General features: G+C 34.4%; 2 protein-coding genes across 2 annotated transcripts; one reads left to right on the forward strand and one right to left on the reverse strand.

Moving 5' to 3' along the window:
* Positions 1-178: 178 nt before the first annotated feature.
* Positions 179-12102, forward strand: LOC133189285 (tRNA (cytosine(72)-C(5))-methyltransferase NSUN6-like). The gene is made up of 10 exons (XM_061324683.1): positions 179-319; positions 1146-1286; positions 2174-2275; positions 2698-2791; positions 3244-3400; positions 3680-3881; positions 4281-4410; positions 6547-6707; positions 7245-7370; positions 11932-12102. The coding sequence occupies exons 1-10, from the start codon at positions 245-247 to the stop codon at positions 12100-12102; spliced, it is 1359 nt and encodes a 452-aa protein (XP_061180667.1). The 5' UTR covers positions 179-244.
* Positions 12103-20193: 8091 nt separating this feature from the next.
* On the reverse strand, positions 20194-22389 carry LOC133189286 (uncharacterized). Its single transcript, XM_061324684.1, has one exon. It carries the CDS (start codon positions 22300-22302, stop codon positions 20194-20196), a length of 2109 nt encoding a protein of 702 aa, XP_061180668.1. The 5' UTR covers positions 22303-22389.
* Positions 22390-23361: the final 972 nt, after the last annotated feature.

The raw sequence follows: 23361 nt of genomic DNA on the forward strand, positions 1-23361 counted from the left end.
TTGTTTATTTTATGTAGTTATAACAAATATTTAACTTATTGCATAAAATCTAAATATCATCAATTAATATTCAAATGATATACTACTTTAAAATTTTATGCATGTGAATTTAGCTCGGGATCGATGTCCTGAATATTCTAAACGGACCAAAACATTGTGATACACGTGTGATGATGAGAGGACTCTATTACTAATAATTTAGCGAAATTTGTTTATTAGATGTCTGTTTAAAGCCAGTTTAAGTATGGAGAAACCTCAGGTCGAACTAAGGGAGGACGTTAAAAGTTATTTAGAAGCTACATTTCTAGCTGAAACCGAGGTGAATCTCGATTGAGCAGACTATATGGCACAAAAACAAGTGAAATCCTACACATTTTTCTGTAATTAAAGATCATTAGAACAAAGAAGACTTCATTTGGAGTTCATGCTCCAGGCGCTGATCCAGAATTTTTTCCCGGGGGGGGGGGGGGGGGTCCACATCAATAGCTACAGAGAACATTTTAACTGAGAGAGGGTGGGGATAGGGTGTGGACTTCTTGATCCAACTCCGCACATGGGCTCGTTGCATGGAGATAAGGATGTGGATGTATGGGGGTCCTCTTCTGCTTGGTAGCATTCATGTAATATTAAATGCATACCTGTACATTAATGTCGATATCTGCAAGACTGTGTATTATGTGGGTTTTTTTTTATCATTCAGTCAGTTAAACCAAGAACCAAGTTATAAATATCTCATGTGTCAAAAGTCCAAAGTAATAGTGTCACAGCAGGCAAATAGGAAGCAATTTCATTTGGGGGAGGGCACTACCAAGCAAAAATTCCTTGAAAAGCAAAAAATAAAAAGGTCTTTGGACATTATTGAGGGGGCACAAGCATAAAGTAGGTATGTTTTCTATAGTAGACTATATATCAGCTAAATTATGGGGGGGGGGGGGGGGGCACTGCCTGGATAGTTGGCAGACATTGATTCACTAACTGTGAGTCGTGTATAATTTATAACTGATTCAGATGTCCATATAAACAGATATCTTACTGACTTCACTATTTTAGATATCAATGACAATAGGTTTAAATTATATTTCACCATATGCATCACAGAACTTTTAAATTTAATAAATATAATTCCAAGTTTTATGATTTACAAGGAAGGAGACAAATGCAGGCTGTCCTTTAGGCGACTGTTGGAGGTACTGGCTTCACCACCGCTGTACACCACACTGAGAGTGAATATGTTAAAACTCAGCAGTCAGGAAATAAAGGCAATTATAAATGAAGAACTCACAATGGTACAAACAGTCTTCATCCTAATTACACATCAACTAGTACAATGGTGATACGTCAAATAAATCATTTTATGCTTATATGAGTGTATGGATCTAAACTTATTGTAAACCAGCTTTCCTCTGTGGCTTCTTTCTTCCATAATATTCCATTGCAACATGTATATGGCAATTTTTGTACAAATTCATTTGTTCCAAGCCATCTTTGCTCTTAAAAATTAAGCACTGAGTGATTGCATTGTAGTAAATCAGTTGGATGAGGTGTTCATCATTCAGATATTTAAGCAATAGATGTTATATTTTACTACACATTTTTTAAATGAAATTCTGACATCTACCTAGTAGTGCAATGCAAAAAAAAAAAAGAAAGAAAAAAGAAAAGAAATATTAATTCACTTTCTTTAAGGACTTCATACATTATTGTCATCTTATAATTGGTTTTTATCAGGTTATCAATGCAATTTAATATTATATCACTGTGAAGTAATGTTTGTATAGCATCAAAAAATGAAATGCAAGTATATTCATGGGAAAAAGGAATAAATAAGGAAAACAAAAAACAACAACAACAAAAAACGTGTTGAATGTTTATACTTGTGTAAGGAAATGAAGTAATACTTGTTTGTGATGATTAACTGGGTTGATTTTTCCTTCCTTACAAAAATTTCCTAGAAGGATGTTGGTAAATAGCATAGCCTTTACCTTCTAAGTTAAAAGAGGAAATACTTGTTTAACATGATCAAATTACCCCAAATCTTCAGACCGAAAACTGTAATTTCATTAATTGTATATCAATATCTTGAAACACCTTGCACAACCATTAATTGAAATTTTCACATCAAAATTAGCATTACAAGTTCAAGTAAATCAATTTTCATTATTCTTTTTTGAAGATTTATAAAAGCAAAAACTGGGATCCACCCCAAATATTTCTCCACCCATCCCTTGAGGATGTACTTGTCATAGAAAATCGAGGACCACTGCAGATAAAAGAGGTAAATTTCTCAAAACTGAAGTCAACCATTTTGATAAGTCCCCATTTTATAAATCAAAAATCCGGTTAGGGACCTAGTGGCCATTTTATTCTTGGAGTCGGCTTAGACTAAGTAGAAAATAATGTATCATGGTATTTTTGTCAGATAATAAACACTTTAGTTGTAAGAATTGAAATACACATCCCTGTTTTAAGAGCTCTCAAAATCTATTTATCTGAACAATGAAAAAAATCTCTGCAGTTAGTGATGAGCAGCAGAATTTTCTTTTTTGGTCTGTTATAGAAATTGAACCTGATCTGTGACTTTAATGTAACAGGGAGGCTTAAATTACCAAGTGAAATTATGCTGCTACCCAGAGCTAATCTAAGAATGTCCAAAACAAAATTACAGATAAAACTTTCAGTTGTCCATATTGTTTTCAGATGGAGAAGGAGGTGGTCATCGATCACAGATGTGGAATGGCTGTGTTACGGGGAGCAGACATATTTGTTCAAGGAATAATTGGGGCACCTGCAAGTAAGATATAAATGGTGAGGGGTAATATGAAGAATGGGAGGGGAAGGGGAGGAGGCAAAGGAGGGATGTGAACAGTAGGTGTAGAAGGGGGCAGAGGGTGGGGGGAGGAATTTGTTAAGGGGTCAAGGGGAAACGTACAGATAAAATACTACAGTTGAACTTTGGTATCCCAAACACTGATATCTTAAATAGCAGGGATATATCGATGTGATTTGTTACTCCCAACAAGTTTTTCTTTATGATTTTTAGCCTTGTTATCTCGAATCTTTGGATACCTCAAAGTTTATTTTTGATGCCATGAAGTTCTAGATATGATATTTGACTGTATCCATATGCGGATATTCTTCATAGACATATGATAATTTCTAATATTCCCAGAAATATATATTTGAATGAATAAAAAAAATGTAAGTGATCCTTTCTTATGAACAATTTATTTTATTTTTTGATAGACATGATGTCAGGTGACATGGTTTCTGTGTATATTGATCTCGAAGGGAAATATCTGAAAGGTGACATGCAGCCCCTAGGTGGATCCAGGTTCCATGTAGGAAATGGTGTGGCACAGCTCAGTAGAGATGACATATTCAAAACCAAACCAACTCCGAGGTACATATTAATCATAAATCTCAGTAGATTGAAAATCTAGGTCAGTTTTGCTCTATAGTGAGAAATTTAAGTTTTTTATAATTTTTAATTGTGGTGTGAAGAGTTATCTACCTTAAATATCTTGTTTAAAAATGACTCAAATAACACCATAATTTTGGAAATATTGAATATGTATATCTTTGAAATCACTATAAACCTGTGGGATAAAGTAAATAAAGAGTGTACATTGATTGTTTTTAGGAAAAGTATGTTTATTATAAATGTTAATATTTATTACAGTGGAGTTGGAATTTTAATGTCAGAGCCTCTGTATGAGGCCCCATGTCTCAGTGACCTTCGACCTGACCTGATTCTGGCCCAGAACTTGCCCTCTATCATATGTACACATGTCCTTGACCCACAGCCAGGGGAGAGAATTCTGGATATGTGTGCAGCACCAGGAGGGAAGACAACTCACATTGCCAGCAAAATGAAAAACAAGGTTCTGTATGTAATTTTTACATGCATACACATGTATTTCAAAAGTTGATGTGTTTGGTGAACGTCAGAATGACTATTATCCCCCTTCCCCCCTTCCAAATCTTTGAATTTAGATATTTTGACTACTTAAACTGGATGATAGAGTTCGACTCTATGAAAATTTTGTATTTGGTCCATTCATCTGGTTTATTGTGGCTTAAAAATTTTATGTCTGTCAATCTTGGCTATATCTATAACTTGAACTATACCAGGAATGATTTCATCCTTGATAATGATAAAAAATGGTTAAGAGTTAAAGGATAATCATATTTTGAAACTTTTGTGATAAAAGTATTAACAAAGTTATGGAGACAAGTATGTAAATGATGTTGCTACAACTGTTGCTTACCTTTATGTATAGGGAGAGGTGATAGCTATTGACCGGTCAGATCACAAGGTGGATAAGATCAGGTCTAACCTAGAGAAGTGGGGCCTGACCTGTGTGACTTGTTACGCCTGCGATGCACTGAGGATCTCTGTAGTTCCCGCTGGTAATGTTTCTGTGTTGTGTGCAATCTACAGCTTTGCTCTTATATGTATTTCTAGAATTTAGGAAAAAAAGCCCTACTTAAAAAATACTGTAGATTCCTTACTTTATGCGACTACTTAATATCGTGCAATGGCCCTTTGACACCAAATGGCAAGAACAATAATTCACGAGTGTATGTTTGTACTAGAAGTTTTACATGGAGTTTGGCTCCTTAAAAATAAAAGTGAGTAATTTTATTTTGTGAGTGGTGCTTCTCACAAAATTGCACGATAATTCATCACGTATATTTAGGAATCTACAGTAGCCAAGAAAAAAAATATATAGGACGATGTATTTTTATGTTGCTGAAGATTAAACATGGAAGGGAATTCTCTAGCTTCATTGATATATTTTATTGATTTGCTTGTACATGTATTGCTATTTGTTTACAATTTTGATTTGGGATGTAAAGAAATAGAAACTGTTATGTTTGATGAAAGTCAAGATTGTAGCAGCTAGTTCATAGATCTATGTAGAGCTGAAATCATGAATGAAGTGTAAGCTGTTGTAAATATTTGAGCAAGCCTGGCCATTACTGGTACATAGGGAAAGATAGGGTTAATATTTGAGTAAGCCTGGCCGTTACTGGGACATAGGGAAAGATAGGGTCAATATTTGAGCAAGCCTGGCCGTTACTGGGACATAGGGAAAGATAGGGTCAATATTTGAGCAAGCCTGGCCGTTACTGGGACATAGGGAAAGATAGGGTCAATATTTGAGCAAGCCTGGCCGTTACTGGGACATAGGGAAAGATAGGGTCAATATTTGAGCAAGCCTGGCCGTTACTGGGACATAGGGAAAGATAGGGTCAATATTTGAGCAAGCCTGGCCGTTACTGGTACATAGGGAAAGACAGGGTCAATATTTGAGCAAGCCTGGCCGTTACTGGTACAAAGGGAAAGACAGGGTCAAGATTTGAGCAAGCCTGGCCGTTACTGGTACATAGGGAAAGACAGGGTCAATATTTGAGCAAGCCTGGCCGTTACTCGTACATAGGGAAAGACAGGATCAAGATTTGAGCAAGCCTGGCCGTTACTGGTACATAGGGAAAGACAGGGTCAAGATTTGAGCAAGCCTGGCCGTTACTGGGACATAGGGAAAGACAGGGTCAAGATTTGAGCAAGCCTGGCCGTTACTGGTACATAGGGAAAGACAGGGTCAAGATTTGAGCAAGCCTGGCCGTTACTGGTACATAGGGAAAGACAGGGTCAATATTTGAGCAAGCCTGGCCGTTACTGGTACATAGGGAAAGACAGGGTCAATATTTGAGCAAGCCTGGCCGTTACTGGTACATAGGGAAAGACAGGGTCAATATTTGAGTAAGCCTGGCTGTTACTGGTACATAGGGAAAGATAGGGTTTATATTTGAGTAAGCCTATCCATTACATAGGGAAATTTAGGGAAATATTTGATGCTAAATATCAAATCAAAGATGGCTGTTTTAGTTACTTTTTACATCAAATGAAATACTTTCCTAAGTTGCAGATGTTATTTTCTCTATTTTAGGGAATTAAATTATTATTTTCAGATACCTTTTCATTTAACTTTGCCTAACTTCCAGAAAATTAATTTTTTTGTAAGCAAACTCTGACACATGGTAGGTAGTTAAGTGGTCTGTTCAAGATAGCTAGATTATCTATTCTAGCAAATACCACTGTAGTGGTTAATTTAGAGATCAAGCATAAAAGAAATAGGTCTGACTCAAATTTTAAGAAATGTACTCCACAATTTTTATCCAGAATGAAACATTTTTATAAAGAAAAATGCAAGAAGATTATGTAGATAGGTTGCTTATAACTGTAGAATTATAACATATACATATGCATGTATATATATATATATATATATATATATATATATATATATATATATATATATATATATATATATATATATATTGGGGGGGGGGGGGGGTTCAATTCTCATGGATTTTTAGGGAAACCTTCAACCATGAAATTAAAACCTAAATTAATATTTATTTAAACTACATACAGTACATGTACATGTATATCTTTCATAGAGAGACTCTGTCAACATGTATGATGTCTTTACTCTTGTAAAGTACACAATCATTTTATTACTTCCCTTATTATTGCAGGTGGCAACCTGAACTTCCCAGAATTCCCAGCAGAATATTTTGACCGTATTTTGTTGGACGTCCCCTGCAGTGCCCTTGGTCAGAGACCATCACTCAAAAACCACATCACTCTGAACTCGCTCAAATCGTACTCGGGATACCAGAGAAAGTTCATGCGTAAGGTAGTATTAAACCATGTCAGTGTGAGCTCACTCAATTTGTACTTGAGATATGAGAGAAGATTTCTACACACGGTAGTATTAAACCAGGGTTCAACACCAAGAGTAGCCCACTTGCCTGGAACAACTGAAAATTGAGGTTGGGCTGCTAGACAAGTCATCAAGTTTGCAGTGCGGGGGCTACTGAAATTTTACATACCACTTACTTAAGCAATTATGAAGATTTATTTAGTAAAAGAGAAATATATGTTTATACAAATTTCAAATTTGTTTGCAAGATTTAATACTGTTTTGCTGTCTCATTTGTTATGGCTTAACTATGTTTTGGCCCCATGTATCAATAAATCTCATATCCAATTTGTATCTTTATCAGTTAGGTGTTTGAACCTAGGCTATAATAACAAAGAATACAAGCAATGCACTGACACTGACAATTGACTGGGAAAATGTGGAATATACATGAATTTTTATCTTTCAATAAGTAGTCCTTGGACCAGTTAATTTTTAGGAAAAATTGAAACCCCTGTTGTGTACTTTCAGGCTGTCCAGCTTCTACGACCCGGTGGAGTCCTTGTTTACAGTACCTGTACAGTTACACTGGAGGAGAATGAAAAACAAGTTGTGTGGGTGTTAGAAAACTTCCCAGACTTACAGCTCACAGCTCAGGTAAGTCTATCTCACAGCTTGGGTAGGTCTTTCTCACAGCTTGGGTAAGTTTATCGCACAGCTTGGGTAAGTCTTTCTCAGAGCTCCGGCAAGTGTATCTCACAGGTCAGGTAAGTCTATCTCACAGCTTGGGTAGGTCTATCTCACAGCTATGTAAGTCTATCTAAGAGCTCCGGCAAATATATCTCACATTTCAGGTAAGTATATTTCACAGCTCGGGTAAGTCTTTCTCAGAGCTCAGGCAAGTATATCTCACAGGTCAGGTAAGTCTTTCTCACAACTTGTAAGTCTGTCTCACAGCTCAGATAAGTCTGTCTCACAGCTCAGATGAATGTAGCACTCAGCTCATTGACAAGTAAGTCTATCTCACAGCTTTGCCAAGCTTGTTCCTCATTCTCAAGTCAGCATAATTCTCACTGATTGCTCAAGGCTCCCTTAAACCTCCGTTAAGTGGACTTGATTTTATTATTATTTTTTTTTTTTACAATTTTTGATATACTTAAATAAAATAATAAATAAAGTAAGTTGTTTCAGTATAAGATATGTAAGCCACTCCATTAAAGATCTGGTAAGTTTTTTTCTTAGAGCTCAAGTAAGCTTATCATTTAGCTCAAATAAATTGATCTAAAAATAATAAATTGTGATAAAGTTATTCTCACAGCATAAATGAGCTCATTCCATTTAGCTCATATGAGCCAATCTCTCATATTTAAAATAAGTCCTATCAGAATTTATTTTGAGCTTAATACATAACAAGAAGATTTATGTGTAACAGAGTATGTGAGGAACAAGTCATTTGGGGTAGCCATCCCTTATCCACAAATCCTATAACCACAATGAAATTTAATGAGATTTTCACAGAATTCATATTACATAATACCATTGTGCACTTATTTTAGGTTTTTGATTGGACAAATATTTTGGGTTTCCCATAACAAAACACAAACTGTGCCACTGTACTCGTATGGGAGTGGGGGTATTATTTTGTAATCTCAGTGCTCACAGTACCTCTTAGTAATTATTGTCCTTTTTTTTCTCTCAGCCAGAAAAAAAAAACAAACTTTTAACAGTTAGTGGTAAAGGAGTATAAATACCGGTATTTTAAAATTCAACAGCATGAACTTTGAGGCACATTTTTGAAGTATTTGAATAGGGAAATGTTTTACTAAAGCAATTAAGATACAGCTTTGCTAGGATTGATTTAATGAACTACTCTGAATATACTGTTGATGGAACTGAACATATTCACTTAATAACTTGACACATTCACAATTTCCTGGTAAAGGTATAACCATGCTGATACGAAAAAAATATGAAAGTTTAAAGTGCCACATCAAAGGAAAAAATTAATTCTGGAATAAACTAGAGTCCAAATGTTACAAGTCCAAAAAGTCACATTTATATATCTGGCATATTTTCAGACATATTTAAGGGAAAATTGATTACCTCTGGTAGCTATGTGTTGAAGAAAAAAAAGGTTTTGAATATACTAAACGCACTCAAAATCTTCCATGGATATGACCAATTAATATCTTTCTTAAACCAGGTACACTAAAGTAATCATTTTAAACTAAGTAAAAAACGATGGAAAGAAAAAGCAACAGTGTTTACAGTGAGGTTAATTCTTGAAGTTCATGAGATAAATTCTTTATCTCATTTATTAAACGAACTTCATAAATTTCTAAACAAGTTTCGTTTCTGTTTGAACTTCTAAAACTTTCTTGTTTTAGTAATGAACTTTAATATTAAATACATAACTCTTTTCTATGAAAATCGTAACATACTGTTTAAGTTTTCCTGAAATGTACTTAGAAGGAATATCTTATATTGAATGATATTCTTTGTAATTGTAATTGATTTGAATGGCAGAATTCAAGAACCTATTCTACATAGATATATCGTATCGGAGTTATGTACAGTTGTATATACATTCACGGTTCATTATGACTGAAAAATGAAACCAATGCAAACCATGTACAATAATTATCTGGTTTGATTGATTGATTGTTTGTTGTTTTACGCCCCATTCGAGAATTTTTCACTCATATAGAGACGGCACCATATACGGGCGAAGGGCTTCAAATTTTGACCTTTACTTGGCACTCGGGGCCATTGAGAAATGAGGGATCTTTATCGTGCCAACCCTGCCGTGACACGGGGCCTCGATTTTTAAGGTCTCATCCGAAGTCCAAAGTGCCGTGCGCATGACGAAGGAACAGTTGCTACCATTTTTTATCGACTTATGTCAGTCGCGGCCGAGGTTCGAACTCACGACCTTCCGATCACGGAGCGAGCGCTCTACCGACTGAGCTACGTGAACGGTTATCTGGTTTGAAAGTGAATTACTATGCTATATATTTGAAAGATGTTGTAACTTGGAGATTTCGTAGAAAGATTCCGAATAAAACCTATTAAAAAAGACCAAAATTTATCAGAAAAAAAATTGAAAACTCGTATGGCCAAAAATAACTACATTGATTCTTTAAGACATTTTACTTTCAAACCAGATAAGTATTGATATTGTTTAGGAATGCTTAACTTATGCCCAAAGTTTTTTTCTTCTTCTCTCAGGCAGTAAAATCGTAACATTTATTAACATGAACTTTAATGTGCATTTTTGAAGTATTTGCTTAAGGAAGTGTTTTACAATAGCAATTAATACACACACACTTTGCTTGAATTCGAGTGTACGAAATTGAACAAGTTAATAATTTGATACAGTCGCAATTTCCTTGTGAATATATAACCTTATTGATACGGAAAAATGATAGTTTAAATTGCTACATCAAACTAAAAACTTATTCCAGAAATAGACTAGTGTTTAAATGTCACAAATCCAAAATGTCATTTTTATATAAAATTTCTCATATACATGTAATATTTATAGACTTGGGTGTGTTGGGGAAAATATTTATTTTGATTCTGAAGTCCTTTAAACTTTGCACACAATTCTGTCATATATTATTTTTAACACACTAAGAATAATCATCGAGTAAAATTTGATGGAAAGAAAGTCCTCATGTTATGATTAAATGAATTTAATACATAACTCTATTTAATGATATACGTCCGGTCACGGTAGCCAACTGGTAGCTAGGGCGTTCGCTTCGTGATCGGGAGGCACGAGTTCGATTATTGTTTGGTACTCTCCGTCAAACCTGAAACCCCAGTCTCATTTCCAAAAACGATGAACGGCCGACGGTTTTTTAGGCAAAAATAGGATTCTTCGGGCGACTGTCGGCAGTTCATCGACCATTGTCTTGTGCGATTTGACCTCTTTTTCGCCGGCCGACCAATTTTGAGTCAGTAGGACCAAGTTATAATTTTTTCTGCATCGGTGGCCGATTACTTCATTTTCGAAGCAGTCTTTAAATAGTCCGTCGACCAACCTTCGATCATCGTCCGACAATCAGCAGACATTTTTTTAAAGTCGGTCGTTGGTCGGTCGACATTTAGGAATGGGGTTTTCGTAAACGTTGGACGACAGTGAAAAACAAACCTAGGTCTAGCGAACGTTGATCGGGCGACGGCTAACCGACTTATAAATATTTTTACTTTTTAAGGCATCGGTGTTCTTAGGAATGAATGTGACTACTCTGCCTCGCCCGATACTAGTGTCGGCCGATCAGTTTTATTATTTCAGCCGACAATACGAGATAATTTTTGGTCGCTCGACCGTCGGCTTAAATGTGACCTAGGCATAAGGCTTAAACATAGGTAGGTACTGTTTCTTCGCCAAGCGCCCGACATAAGAAGTGAATGTCGCGGGTCTTTCAGATGAGACCTTAAAAACTGAGTTCCCGTGTCACGATAGGCTTTGGCACGATAAAGAACTCTCACTGCGCAATGGCCCTGAGTGCCGAGTAAAGGTCTAAATTTGAAGCTCTTTGGTATATGGTGACGTCTCTATATGAGTGAAAAATCTCAAGACGTAAAACAACAACAATCTATCTATCTATCTATCTATCCATCCATCCATCCATCCATCCAATAATACTTGGAGTCAGTTGAAAGTAAGACCGACATTTCTGTACTAGTATATAGAGGAAGAAATGGAATTTTTAACTTTAGTTATTTTTTCCTCGAACCTTTTACCACTTCTAACTAACATTTTCCTTTCTGTGCCAGTGTTGATAAGGAGTTAATATAGAAAATTTGAAATGATGCATCCACACGTATCATGAAATGATATAACATACAAGTCATAAGATGATACAAAGATATATCCATACAGGTCATAAAATGACACATTGTATATCACAAAATGATATATCCATCCGTATCTTGGGTACATGTAGTAAAATCCAATAAAAAATCACATTTTTTCATAAAAAGGAATAATTTGAAAATTATTGTATTTGTAAAAAAAAAAAAAAGAAAGAAAAGAAATCCTTTAATGTATATAGGAATTATAATTTCTATTATGATATCTCAGAATTCAAGGACGTGTTTGTAAATATGAACTTCACTTTGTTACGATGTATGTATATAAACCATAGATAACATCTAGAATTTTAGGTTGAAATGCATTTTAAAAGCAACATATTTATGTTTATTTCAGGTTCCAAATCTAGGGTCCCCTGGAAGACGTTGTTCAGGATTATCAAAGAATCTGCAACAATTATTACAGGTGTTTGACCCATCGTGTGTTGAGTCACGTGATAACATGGCAGTTTATAATAAAGACACAATAGGATTTTTTATAGCAAAATTCACCAAAATGAAAAGCTGACAGAAGTTGTTGTTTCTGAATTGGTCTTTTCAAAATTTGTGTCATGAAAATTCACAAAAATAATTATAAACTAAGAGAGAAATTTGTACATATACTTCGCCTCTCAGGTTAAAACTCCTCAGTAGTTGAATCCGGCACTGTTTTATTTTCTTCTTTGAATGCATTTTTGGATAATTATTATGTCTTTAAATAAATTACTATACAGCTCAAAACATTTTAGCCTAAAATTCTTTTGTGAACTAATTAAACGCGTAATTTGGAAATAAATATATTGCTACTAAACAAAGGCTCAAACACAAGATGTAATGAATTCTGCAATTTTAATAGTTTTCACATTCATGATCATTGAAGTTTTCTTTTCTGATAATTAGTTGCTCCCCCTTTTGCGAAAATAACAGCCTTATAACACTAGGTTTGCTATAAATAAGGATTTTACTGAATGTCTTTGGAATTGAGTAGGATTCCCGCTTGAGGGTCTTCCAAAAGTCTTTTTTAGCCTTAGGGATATTTTTATTTACCAAAGTCATATTTCACCGTAAATTTCAACTAAGATGTTTTGGAAAGCACAATAGGGAAATGTATTTTCTTAACTTCCGTTGCACTAGAACATACGTTATTAAAAAATGGGGTCAAATAAAACAGACCAGACATTATTCAAAACATACAAACAACTTATAAATTAAATGGTATGTGGAAGTCACGCTAGCAAGAACGTTTTTGAATTCCAAAGAAAATCTCCCTGAAATCTTTTTGTTTTGAGATGCCTAATTGCAGCAAGGCTGCCATTCTTGCAGAAAAGGTAGCAACTAAGATTATCAATTCTTAATATAAAAAATTCAATAAAATTGCATAATTCATTTTTTTGTTTGTGCCTTTGTTTAGTAGCAATATATATTTACTTTCAAAATGTGCATTAGATAAGTTCACAAAAGCACGTTAGATTAAAACGTAATGAGCTGTAATGATGAGAAGGAGAGCCATTCAGTTTATACTTTTTCAACATTTATAAAGAGGAAGTAAAAGGTAAACATAATTAAATATGACCTATGTGAACATACCTCTTGTAAAACTATTTGAAATACTCTTTATACACAGTTATTAATTCTCATGGAAATAAGAAAACATGGTAAAAATTGTCAATAAAGTTTCATCAATTGTTATTTTTACTATTCCCTTCAAAACCCAACCCTCATATGGGGTTTATGTCTCCCAGTTAATTCTATGCGCAAGATGATGTTCTACATACGATCAATTTTTAAAACGAGGCAAGTTATTATAACCAACAAGTTGAAGAAACAAGGATATCGACAGTCTCGTTTGAAGTCATCATTTTGCAAGTTCTATGGTCGATGCGGTGACCTTGTCGGCAAATACAGTCTATCATTGGGTCGGATACTGACTGACCTTTTTCATACTAATTGTTAGCCCATTATTTACATACCGAAATTTCTACGGATTCTTCCGTTTACCCGATCATGACAAGGAGCGCACGGCGGGTGTGACCGGTCGACAGGGGATGCTTACTCCTCCATTGCACCTGATTCCGCCTCTGCTGTTTTTGGAGGTCCATGTTTGCTCTGCTCCCGATTTATTTTGTTTAAATGGACTATGGGCTTGAATACTGTTCGTTTTCTCCATATCTCATTCAAAGAGTTTTAAGGACTTTGCTAAATTTATGTATACTTCCCCTTTTTATGTTAATGGGATAGTGAAAAAAAAAAATAAAAACAAGAAAAGTATGAATTTAAATTCATCAAAATTGGGCAGGGGGACCGAAGCCAGTGACATAGAATTTTTAAATGAATATGCAAGCCTTCCACCGCTTTGATAAGAGGAAACAATTTTCAAATACAGCCCATGTGTAACAATTATTTCAATGATATAGAGTGTATTTGCTGAAGAAGAAATAAAACCCCACGGATTTTAAACCCCCTTAATCGAAGATTCAATACATATAGTTTATTGGTCTGTCTGTTCGTCTGCAAAAGCTTTAATATTGCTTGGCTGGAGCTATGGAATTCGTATTTTACTTGTGTAGTCCTTGTGACAAGATATTTGGGAACCAATATTTATCTCTTGATGGAGTTTGACCCAATTTTGCAAAATTTTACCAAACTTTAAACTTGGCCATAACTTTTGAACGTTTGATGCTAGGGCCTTCATATTTCAAATGTACATTTCTTGTGACAAAGGCTTCACCGTTGACATTTACCTTGTAGTATGACCTACTGTTGAAAAACTGTAACCTTGGTAATATCTTTTGAACGGTTGGTGCAAAGGCTTTCATATTTCATATGTATATTCCTTGTTTCAAATCCTTTCTTTTGGTACCAACACTTTCTGCCTTTTGACCTTAGAGTTTGACTTGCATTTGAGAAACGTGTCAATGAGTTGCAAACTTCGCAATGTCAAACGGGGACATCAGTGTTTTACAAACTCATCTTGTTTAACTTTCAGTAACTTTTCCATGTGAACATTTTACGCAGTAAGCATTAAACATTAAAATACATTTCAACTGCAAGAAATATCAGTTAAATGATGTGGATTGGAAATTGATATGTATAAAAAGTAATATGAAGGTAATGAACAGTAATCAAACTCAAGAGTCCATTGAAACAATGCAAACTGGAAGCAGAGCAAAGACGAACCTCTAAAAACATCAGAGGTAGGACTAGGTGCCACAGAGGAGTAAGCATCCCATGGAGACCGGTCACACAAGCAATGTGCTCCTTGTCCTGATATGTTAAACGAAACGTCAGTCAGTATTTGACTTATGATACATTGTATTTGCTGAAAAGTCCTTGTATACCATATCTTCAGTATTCAATATAATGCAAGAAAGAATTTTGTTTTCCAAAGTAATTTTAAAGAGTCGTTGTAGTATTTTCCCTTCCAAGAAAACATATTTTAAAAAAATGATGTATTAATGGAAATTTCTAGTATTCAATTTCCTACAGTATAATTTTGGAAATCAAATTTGAAAATAACGAAAATTGATCATACTCAAAAGTCCATTTAAACAATAAAAATTGTGAGCAGCGCCAACACGGATCAGGTGCCAAGGAGGTGTAAATCTGTAATACCCGCCTTGTGCTACTTGTCATGATCGGGTAAACGGAAAAATCCGTAGACAATTCAGTGTGAAAATATTGGCTTAAAATTGTATGAAGACGTCAGGTAACTTCGACCTAATGACAAATTGTATTTGTAAACAATGTCATTGTATCGACCATAGGATTTACGAAATACTGACTTTCACCGAGATTGTTGATATCCTTGTATCATCATTTATTTGTCAATATCCTGCCTTGTTCCAAAAATTCTACTTGCCATTGAGTATCGAATCAACGGGGAGACATAAACTCCATACGCAGGTGACAATGGTATATAAATTGCTACATATAAACAAGGGAAGTTAACGATAGAAAAGTTGAGGTGAGCACATTTATCATAAGATATGTCATCAATGTCTTAACTACATCATCCATCCCAATATGAAGCAGTTGTGTCAGACTCTGTGATGTCTTTTATTTTGAGTTCAGTGGGATACATGTATATCGAAACAAAGTAGGAATCAATATGAATATTGTTAATTGATAAAAAGTCATCGATGTATCTGAATGTCGAATGGAGGGCTACAGCATGAGACTTCTTCTAGTCATGTAGAAGATATTGAATAAATTCTGCTTAATATGAATACAAAAACAGGTCATTAATTACGACACAATAAAGACCCATGGTAAATACAACAGATTGTTAAAGAGCTAGTCTCCAAATCTACATATACATATACACTCGGGAAATTTATCATTAAATATAAAAAAAACACTGTCGGAAAGGTCTGTAATTAAGCCAAACAGTAAGACAGAAGCTGTTATATGGGTGTATTTCAGTGCATAACTGTAATTAAATCAATCGGATTTTTCCCTTTTGCTTACTTAACATAGATTTGTACATTCTGCATGTAAATGGAAGTTAATATAAATAAATAAGAAAATGCCATTTTAATTTTCGTTGAAAATACTGCAATACCTATTGCAATACAGTTAAAAGTATTGCAGTATATCGCAACACGAAAGTTCTGGCCAATACCCAGTCCTAATTTACTCTCAAGGACTTCCCGCAATATGCAGGGATTCTATTTACTTATCATTGCTGTAATCAGATTTACCTTTCATGATCAGACATTGAGGTTTTTTGAATGATGTACATGTAGCATCAATTGATGATGCAGAAATACACTGAGTGTGACTAATCATTCTTTTGTATCATTTGTCTCTGTTTAAATCTATTGTTAATAGGTTGAAAAGCATCATAATACATGTACATTTGATGTCATGAATTCACGACGATGACATTGATTACGTATTTCAATCTATGCAGGCGCTCGGCACTTTGAAGTGAAAGTTGCGGGTCCTTCGGATGAGACCTTAAAAACCGAGGCCCCGTGTCACGGCAGGCGTTGGCACGATAAAGATCCCTCACTGCTCAATGGCCCTGAGTGCCGAGTAAAGGTCAAAATTTGAAGCCCTTCACCGGTATATGGTGACGTCTCTATATGAGTGAAAAATTCTCGAATGGGACGTAAAACAACATACAATCAATCAATCAATCTATGCTGAATTTACTAACATAAACCTGAATCAATATTTTCCCTTTAGGAATAACAGAACAGTGCGTTGGTTCATTGTGTTAAAGCCTGTGTCAAAATGAGAATATAATTTAATTAATTGTTTTTATGTTGTTGTTTTTTTTTGTGATAGCAAAACACAAGATTCACAGGAAGTTCACAAAGTTGTTACATTTCCGTCAATTTATAATTATTGTTCCTCAGTCTTAAAATACATTTTGGTATATGTGTTGCATTTTTATTAGACTCAATTGCCTTTACAAAATAAATCAAGTTCGATTGATGAAAACAAGACAAGTTCGGTTGATATTCGTGTAACTCAAAAATAAACTTTTTTTAATGTATTTATTATTCAGTGAAAATTCATTTGAAGTTTACGAACCCTGGAAATTGCCTAACATTTTACTATCATGTATCTCTGATGATAAAAATTCATTGATATTTTAAATAATAAATAAAAATATATATAAATAATAATAAATAATTGAACACTTGTTTTGAACTAGGGATCAGTTGAGGGATTTACTTTTCAAACTATCGCGATTTCACCTTTGTAAATGTTCATGTTATCGAAGTGACCAAAATCTAGCCCTAACCATATTTTGATCTTTCTTTTGTGCAATTCTTACAGTCTATTTTCACGCGGGTCTTACCTCAAGTGCTATCACTGATAATGATACATGTACAGTGGCGCCTCGTTTATCCGGACGCTTCCGTTCCCAACGAAAACGTCCGGATAAATGAATCGTCCGGATAAGTGAATCGCTTCTAAAAAAAAAAACCTTCTCCAAGCATGTGTATATGCACATACTGGTATCAAATGTAAAGGCAAAGGGGAAAAAACTGATATTTTGGTTTAAACTTTTTATTTTTTAGCTTTAAAAGAAGTAATTAAGTAAAGAAAAAAACATATTAAAATGTAATTTATGCGATAAAAAAATTGATACTAGGCAATTTTATGCTGAGACCTTTTTTAACGCAGGGAATTTTATTCGCCTTCTCTTTTGGCGTGAATTCATGAGCTGAGAAAATTTTGATCTACTGTTGTTTTATTTCACTATCTTTTATAATTATTGAAGCTCATATAATATGACAGAACTGTTCAGCATCATCATTGAAAATGTTCAAATATAAACTAACCCTGTATATTCCCGTATATTCTTTACACAGGGCTACTATAGTAACTGAACACTTCAAGCTATCTCAAACACGCGCAATCAGTGAAAGTATTGTAAACATTCAACATAAACACAAGCAATCTTAATGATTATCAATTATTTTTTTCTAAAGACTCTAAGTTTGAATTTCGATCACAAAAAATACCTTGAAAAAACGTAATCAACTTCTATACGTAACGCCAGTTTTATATTTCTTTTCTAAAGTAACGTACGTTTATAGACGGTAGTACATTAAATAGAAAGATATTTCTTTTCTGCCTAATGTAGAAAAAAGCGTTTCAAATACATTTACGTTTTTAGAAATAGAAAATCATATTTTAAACTAACAGTCAACATGATCAAGACCATTACGAAATCGCTCGTAATTTATTGTTCTTTTTATTTACAACTCTCCAAAAATTCTCATGAATTTACCGATGTATATACGGTTAGCAATATGATTTTGAACGGATTATTATTTAAGTAATGCACAGTGTAAGCGAAATTTTTCGAGTTTCATAATAGACGTGTGACTTAATTGGGGTAAACACACGCTAATTATAGACGCTTTTGTCTGTAGGTCACAGGTAACCGCCTTTAAACTGACTACATGGTCAATGTTTTTACAACAATTAACACTACTGCAAGATGGGTGAGAAAAAGCCGTTTCTTGAAAAATTACCGTCCGGATAAACGAGTCATTTTTTCAACGAACTATTACGTTTTGTAGTAGAAATCGACCGTCCGGATACGGAACGCGAATTTCCGGATTAATGAGACAGAATAACGTGGAAAAAATCGGTTCCCCAAAAATATCGTCCGGAAGGTGAAGCGTCCGGAAAAATGGCGTCCGGATAAACGCGGCGCCACTGTATTTATTTTTTTTTAAATGAATATACTGATTTTAATCTATATGATGACGTTGATATACATGTAGCACATATTTTGGTTATGAAGTTGTTGATATTATAATTATAATATAAAACATAACCTGATTTAGAAAAAAAAGTATATATTTGTAGGATATTTAGTGAGAATAGTTCATAAGGGTATTTGATGAGGGTAGTTCATAAGGATATTTAATGAGGATAGTTCATGAAGATATTTAATGAGGATAATTCATAAGGATATTTAATGAGGATAGTTCATAAGGATATTTAATGAGGATAGTTCATAAGGATAATTTACTTTTTTTTTTTTAATTTTTATCAGTTATATTTAGCAAAGACTTGATCAGCAAGGGATTCTGGAAGAAATGGACGATTAAAATTCTCCATGTACTAATTTTTTTTAAAAAAAGACTAAAAATTAATTATGAATTAGCAGTCTTTTTAAAAATAAACACCACATTTTTTTTTTCACAAAAATCATAAAAACATAAATGAAGTGAAGTTTCATGCCTCTGATGGCGCATTTCAGAATTATAAGTACTTTGTCAATAATTAAAATGATCATTGTAATCATACTTGTAATGCATCATTGTAATCATAAAGTTTAATACACGATGCCACTTGTATACAATTTGATAACTGTACATAATACATGTGTTCTACATATGTACTCTTTAATAACGAATATAAAAAAAATAATAAAATGAAATGTACAAGAAACAATAATTGTAAGTTTAAATTATCCAACTATAATTACAATGTTCATACATGGGTAATGTGTATTTTAATTGTAGGTTCTGAACAAAGATATTGGACAAACTGTTTCAAAGGGTAATTGATAAATTATTTTTGCAGCATAATCTTCTTTGCAAATTGGGGTTTCTTTTATTATTATTATTATATAAAGATAAAGATTTTGATTGAAAGTGTTGTTGTTGGATTTGTTAAAAGAAAGTAAATGATCTCAATATAAATTGCTAAAATTAAACAATTAACCTGTTAAAAGTCCAAACCAAGCACGTTTACAACCGTACTCCAAGACCCCTTGCATATCACTGTAATTTAAGAAATTACTTTTCTACAAACCAAATGAGTCCCATTGCTTCCTTTTTTGGAAATTTACTCTCTTTAAAATGTAGATCACAAGTGCTTCCTTTTCAAAATAAAAGTTTCATACTGAAATCGTAAAAGTTATAGTCAATAAACTGCACAACAACGCAAGTTTCTTATTAGAATAATTTTGAAATAACTTATTGCACCTTACATAAGTTTAAAAGGTTCCACAAAGATGATAAGAAGAGCATCTTTCATTATATACATAATATATTATATTCTGTGTAATGTTAGATGTTTTCCTTGATTTTCACTATAAATTTCCATAAAGATGCCACGAATTTAAAAACACATATCTCGGTTATATTCTTGTAGACTCAATAATGTTAGAATCTCTTACTTTCTTTTTACCTAAGGTTGACGATTTTGTCGATGGATTGTCTTCATCAGACACTTTTAAAGGTATCCTTTTGTTAATGTCCGTACACGATTTACTTTGTAAAGGATCTTCCTTTTTTGTGTTTGTTTCTGTGTGTTCGATTATTTCGGTCTTGTCAGACCTTTCATTTGCACATTCCACTGAATTTGTTTGAATTGGTTTTGAAACATTGGCAGGTTCTTGTCCATCCCGAGTCTCTTCACGAATTACTTTTTTTGAACCGACATTGTTGTTCAATGTTTTAGAGGACTCAAGCGCCTCCGGTGCTGAATCCACAAAAAGAACACCAGCTTTTGACTTAACCTTTTCAGTGACATTCGATTTTGGCGTCACAGACCCTTTTGATGACATAGTCGTTTTTGATGCCACTGGTTTATTTGCTACTGCATTTGAAGTCTGAATAGTTTTTGATATGTGTGATGATGTTGGTTGCTTATTTGATGATGAAACCACCAGCGTAGCTGGCGATGATTTGTTTGATAATGCGGACACCGATACTTCTTTCATTTTGTTCGATAATTCTTCAGAAGTAGTCTTTGTTGATACAGTTAACTGCGCGGCTGAATTTAATTTTGCCTGTGATCTAGAAACTTGAGGGGAAATGTTAACTAAGGATGTAGAAGTCATCAGTGCGTTTGGTTTATCTTTTAATGCAGTTGAATGCTTCGAAGAAACTTTTGGTGATGCCAAAGACGCTGTAGATGTTTTGAATGATGATACTGGTTTTACGATGTCTGACGTGTTAGTTGAAGCAATGGTATTCAAATTTGAAACTGATTTGCTAAGTAAAGCAGTGACTCTTGGTAAAGTACTTGCCTTATTTCTGGACGTGTTCGGGGACACAGCAATGTTTGGGTTATTTCTTGGCAGGTTTGAAAGAGTCCGTGTCTTGGATCGACTCGAAGGAGTTCCTACTCCAAAGTTGTAATTGTGATTGTTACCTTCAGCTGTTGTCAATTTTAGACTTAATGAGCTTTTTGATTTACACATAACTTGAAAACTCTCTAACTTCTTCAGTTTTTCATTGTCATTAGAAATCCTGTATTGCCCTACTGATGAGAAACTGTTAGCCCTTGAACCTTTTCCATCCTCTACAGATGATCTATGACTGTCCAATTCGAAAACTTTTATACCATTTCTGTCCCCTATATACAGTTTTCCTTCAGAGCTCATGGATAGTGCCACAGGACGGTACAACCCACTTGTCTTATCAAACAACAGATGCAGGAACTCACCATTCACGGATATTAAATGTACACAGTCATTGCAACAATCAGAGACTATGATGTTCAATAATGAGTCGCAGCAAACTCCAAACGGTAAGAAAGGAACAGCATCCGGGCGATTTAACTTTTCTGCAGTGTATGTGAATCGATACCTTCCCCATCGATCGACAACAATCACAGAGCGCCTAAGGTGGTCAGAAACGACAACATCGCCATTTCCATTCTCAGTGACAAAAGCTGGAAATTTGAACAACTGACTCCCACTGCTGTCTTGTTGCATAGCATCTCTTGTTTCTCCATTTACGCCATATCGGTTGACTTTCCCCTGTTCCTCTGGCTTAAAAAGTCCAACTAAGATATCACCATTTTCGGCACAGCAGACGCCGATTGGGTACCAGTCATCCGTGGACATGACTTTCTTAGTGATGACGTCATCATTAAATTCCGTACATATGAGACGCTTGTTTTTCCCATCTGTGAAAACTAGGGAGCCCTTTTTACTTGCAGCCAAACCACAAATCTCAATTTTGACTTCTAAAACGAGCTGATGTTGACCTTTTGAATTAAGCTGGAGTATCTGAGGTCGTCTACACACCCAAACCGTCCCATCTGGACTGCAACAAAGATGTTGCAAGTTTTCACATGATATTTTCATTGTCATAGTTGGCGTGACGTATTGGCCTTGACTTTTGCCCTGAGTTAGGTTGTAACGATAACATCTAGGGGAGGGTAAACTCTCCGTACTTCCGGTTGAGGTATAGTCTGGATCTACCTTATAAGAATTTCGAGGTGGAGCGTTCCCCATTGTAACGAGGCAGTAATGGTTTCTAACGACCTGACCGTTTTGTTATGTACAAACTTATTTTGCTGCACAACGAATATGTAAGTTAATAAACAGTTGGGAATTTTTCACGAAATGGATCATTACATTTTATTATTGATACCGACTACGTGATTCAGAACGCATATATGCGCCTTCCGAGTTCGTGGCTTGTAGTAGAGACATCATTTATTTACATGTAGATTATAAAACAGTTTCCTTGTGGTTCGAGGCCGCTGGAAGTTCACACTTTTGGTTGCCCTGAAATATATGAAAATGCACTGAATTCACGTGAAAAGGATGGACGTCATCTCTTCTAAGTTTAAATTCAAAAAATCTAAAAATTCAAACGCCAAGAATAGTCCCCGATTAGATAAATCATCAACATGAATATTTTTCCAATTAAACTGCAAAATGTATAACAGCAAAAATGATTTTTTTTTCCAATTGAGGATATCAATATTATATTTGGCAAAAAGTGCAACAAACAATTTCCTGATAAAATCAACATGCATATGCACACTACATTTAAAGACACTCGTACAATTCACAATATATGAAATTCACTCAGAAGTATGTTTACAGAAACTTTTATAAAAAAAACTAAAAATGGCAATGGTAATTTACTTCTCTCTTTTCAGATGTCTTATTTACAGAAAATGAAAAGAAATTCAATAGATATACCTTTATTCATCAAGGAATTCACATATTTTCAAGACAAAATTCACTTTCAAACATGAAGAAAAAAAGACGAAAAATATTCCTCTAAACATGGAACACACAAGAGTCAAAATAGCTTTTTTTTTCCCCACTTCATCTTAAATGACCCCAAATAATGATTAATTCTGTGCTATTTCCCCGATCGTGCAAGTTATTTTTCACTTCCTGGACCAATACGTCTTTTATTTCCCTCTTAGAGCAAGATACAACAGATGCTGGAAGGAAATGTTCCTTTACCAGTGGTTCAAAACGTTAATTAAAGAAATCTCAGATATAACGAAATGGTCTTTCCAAAAGAAGAAGGAAAATGGTTGTGGATTTCTT

Source organism: Saccostrea echinata, unplaced genomic scaffold (genome assembly GCF_033153115.1).
Source record: "Saccostrea echinata isolate AGI-Se365-2 ecotype Australia unplaced genomic scaffold, CSIRO_AGI_Sech_v1 ptg000017l, whole genome shotgun sequence".
NCBI classification, from domain to species: domain Eukaryota; kingdom Metazoa; phylum Mollusca; class Bivalvia; order Ostreida; family Ostreidae; genus Saccostrea; species Saccostrea echinata.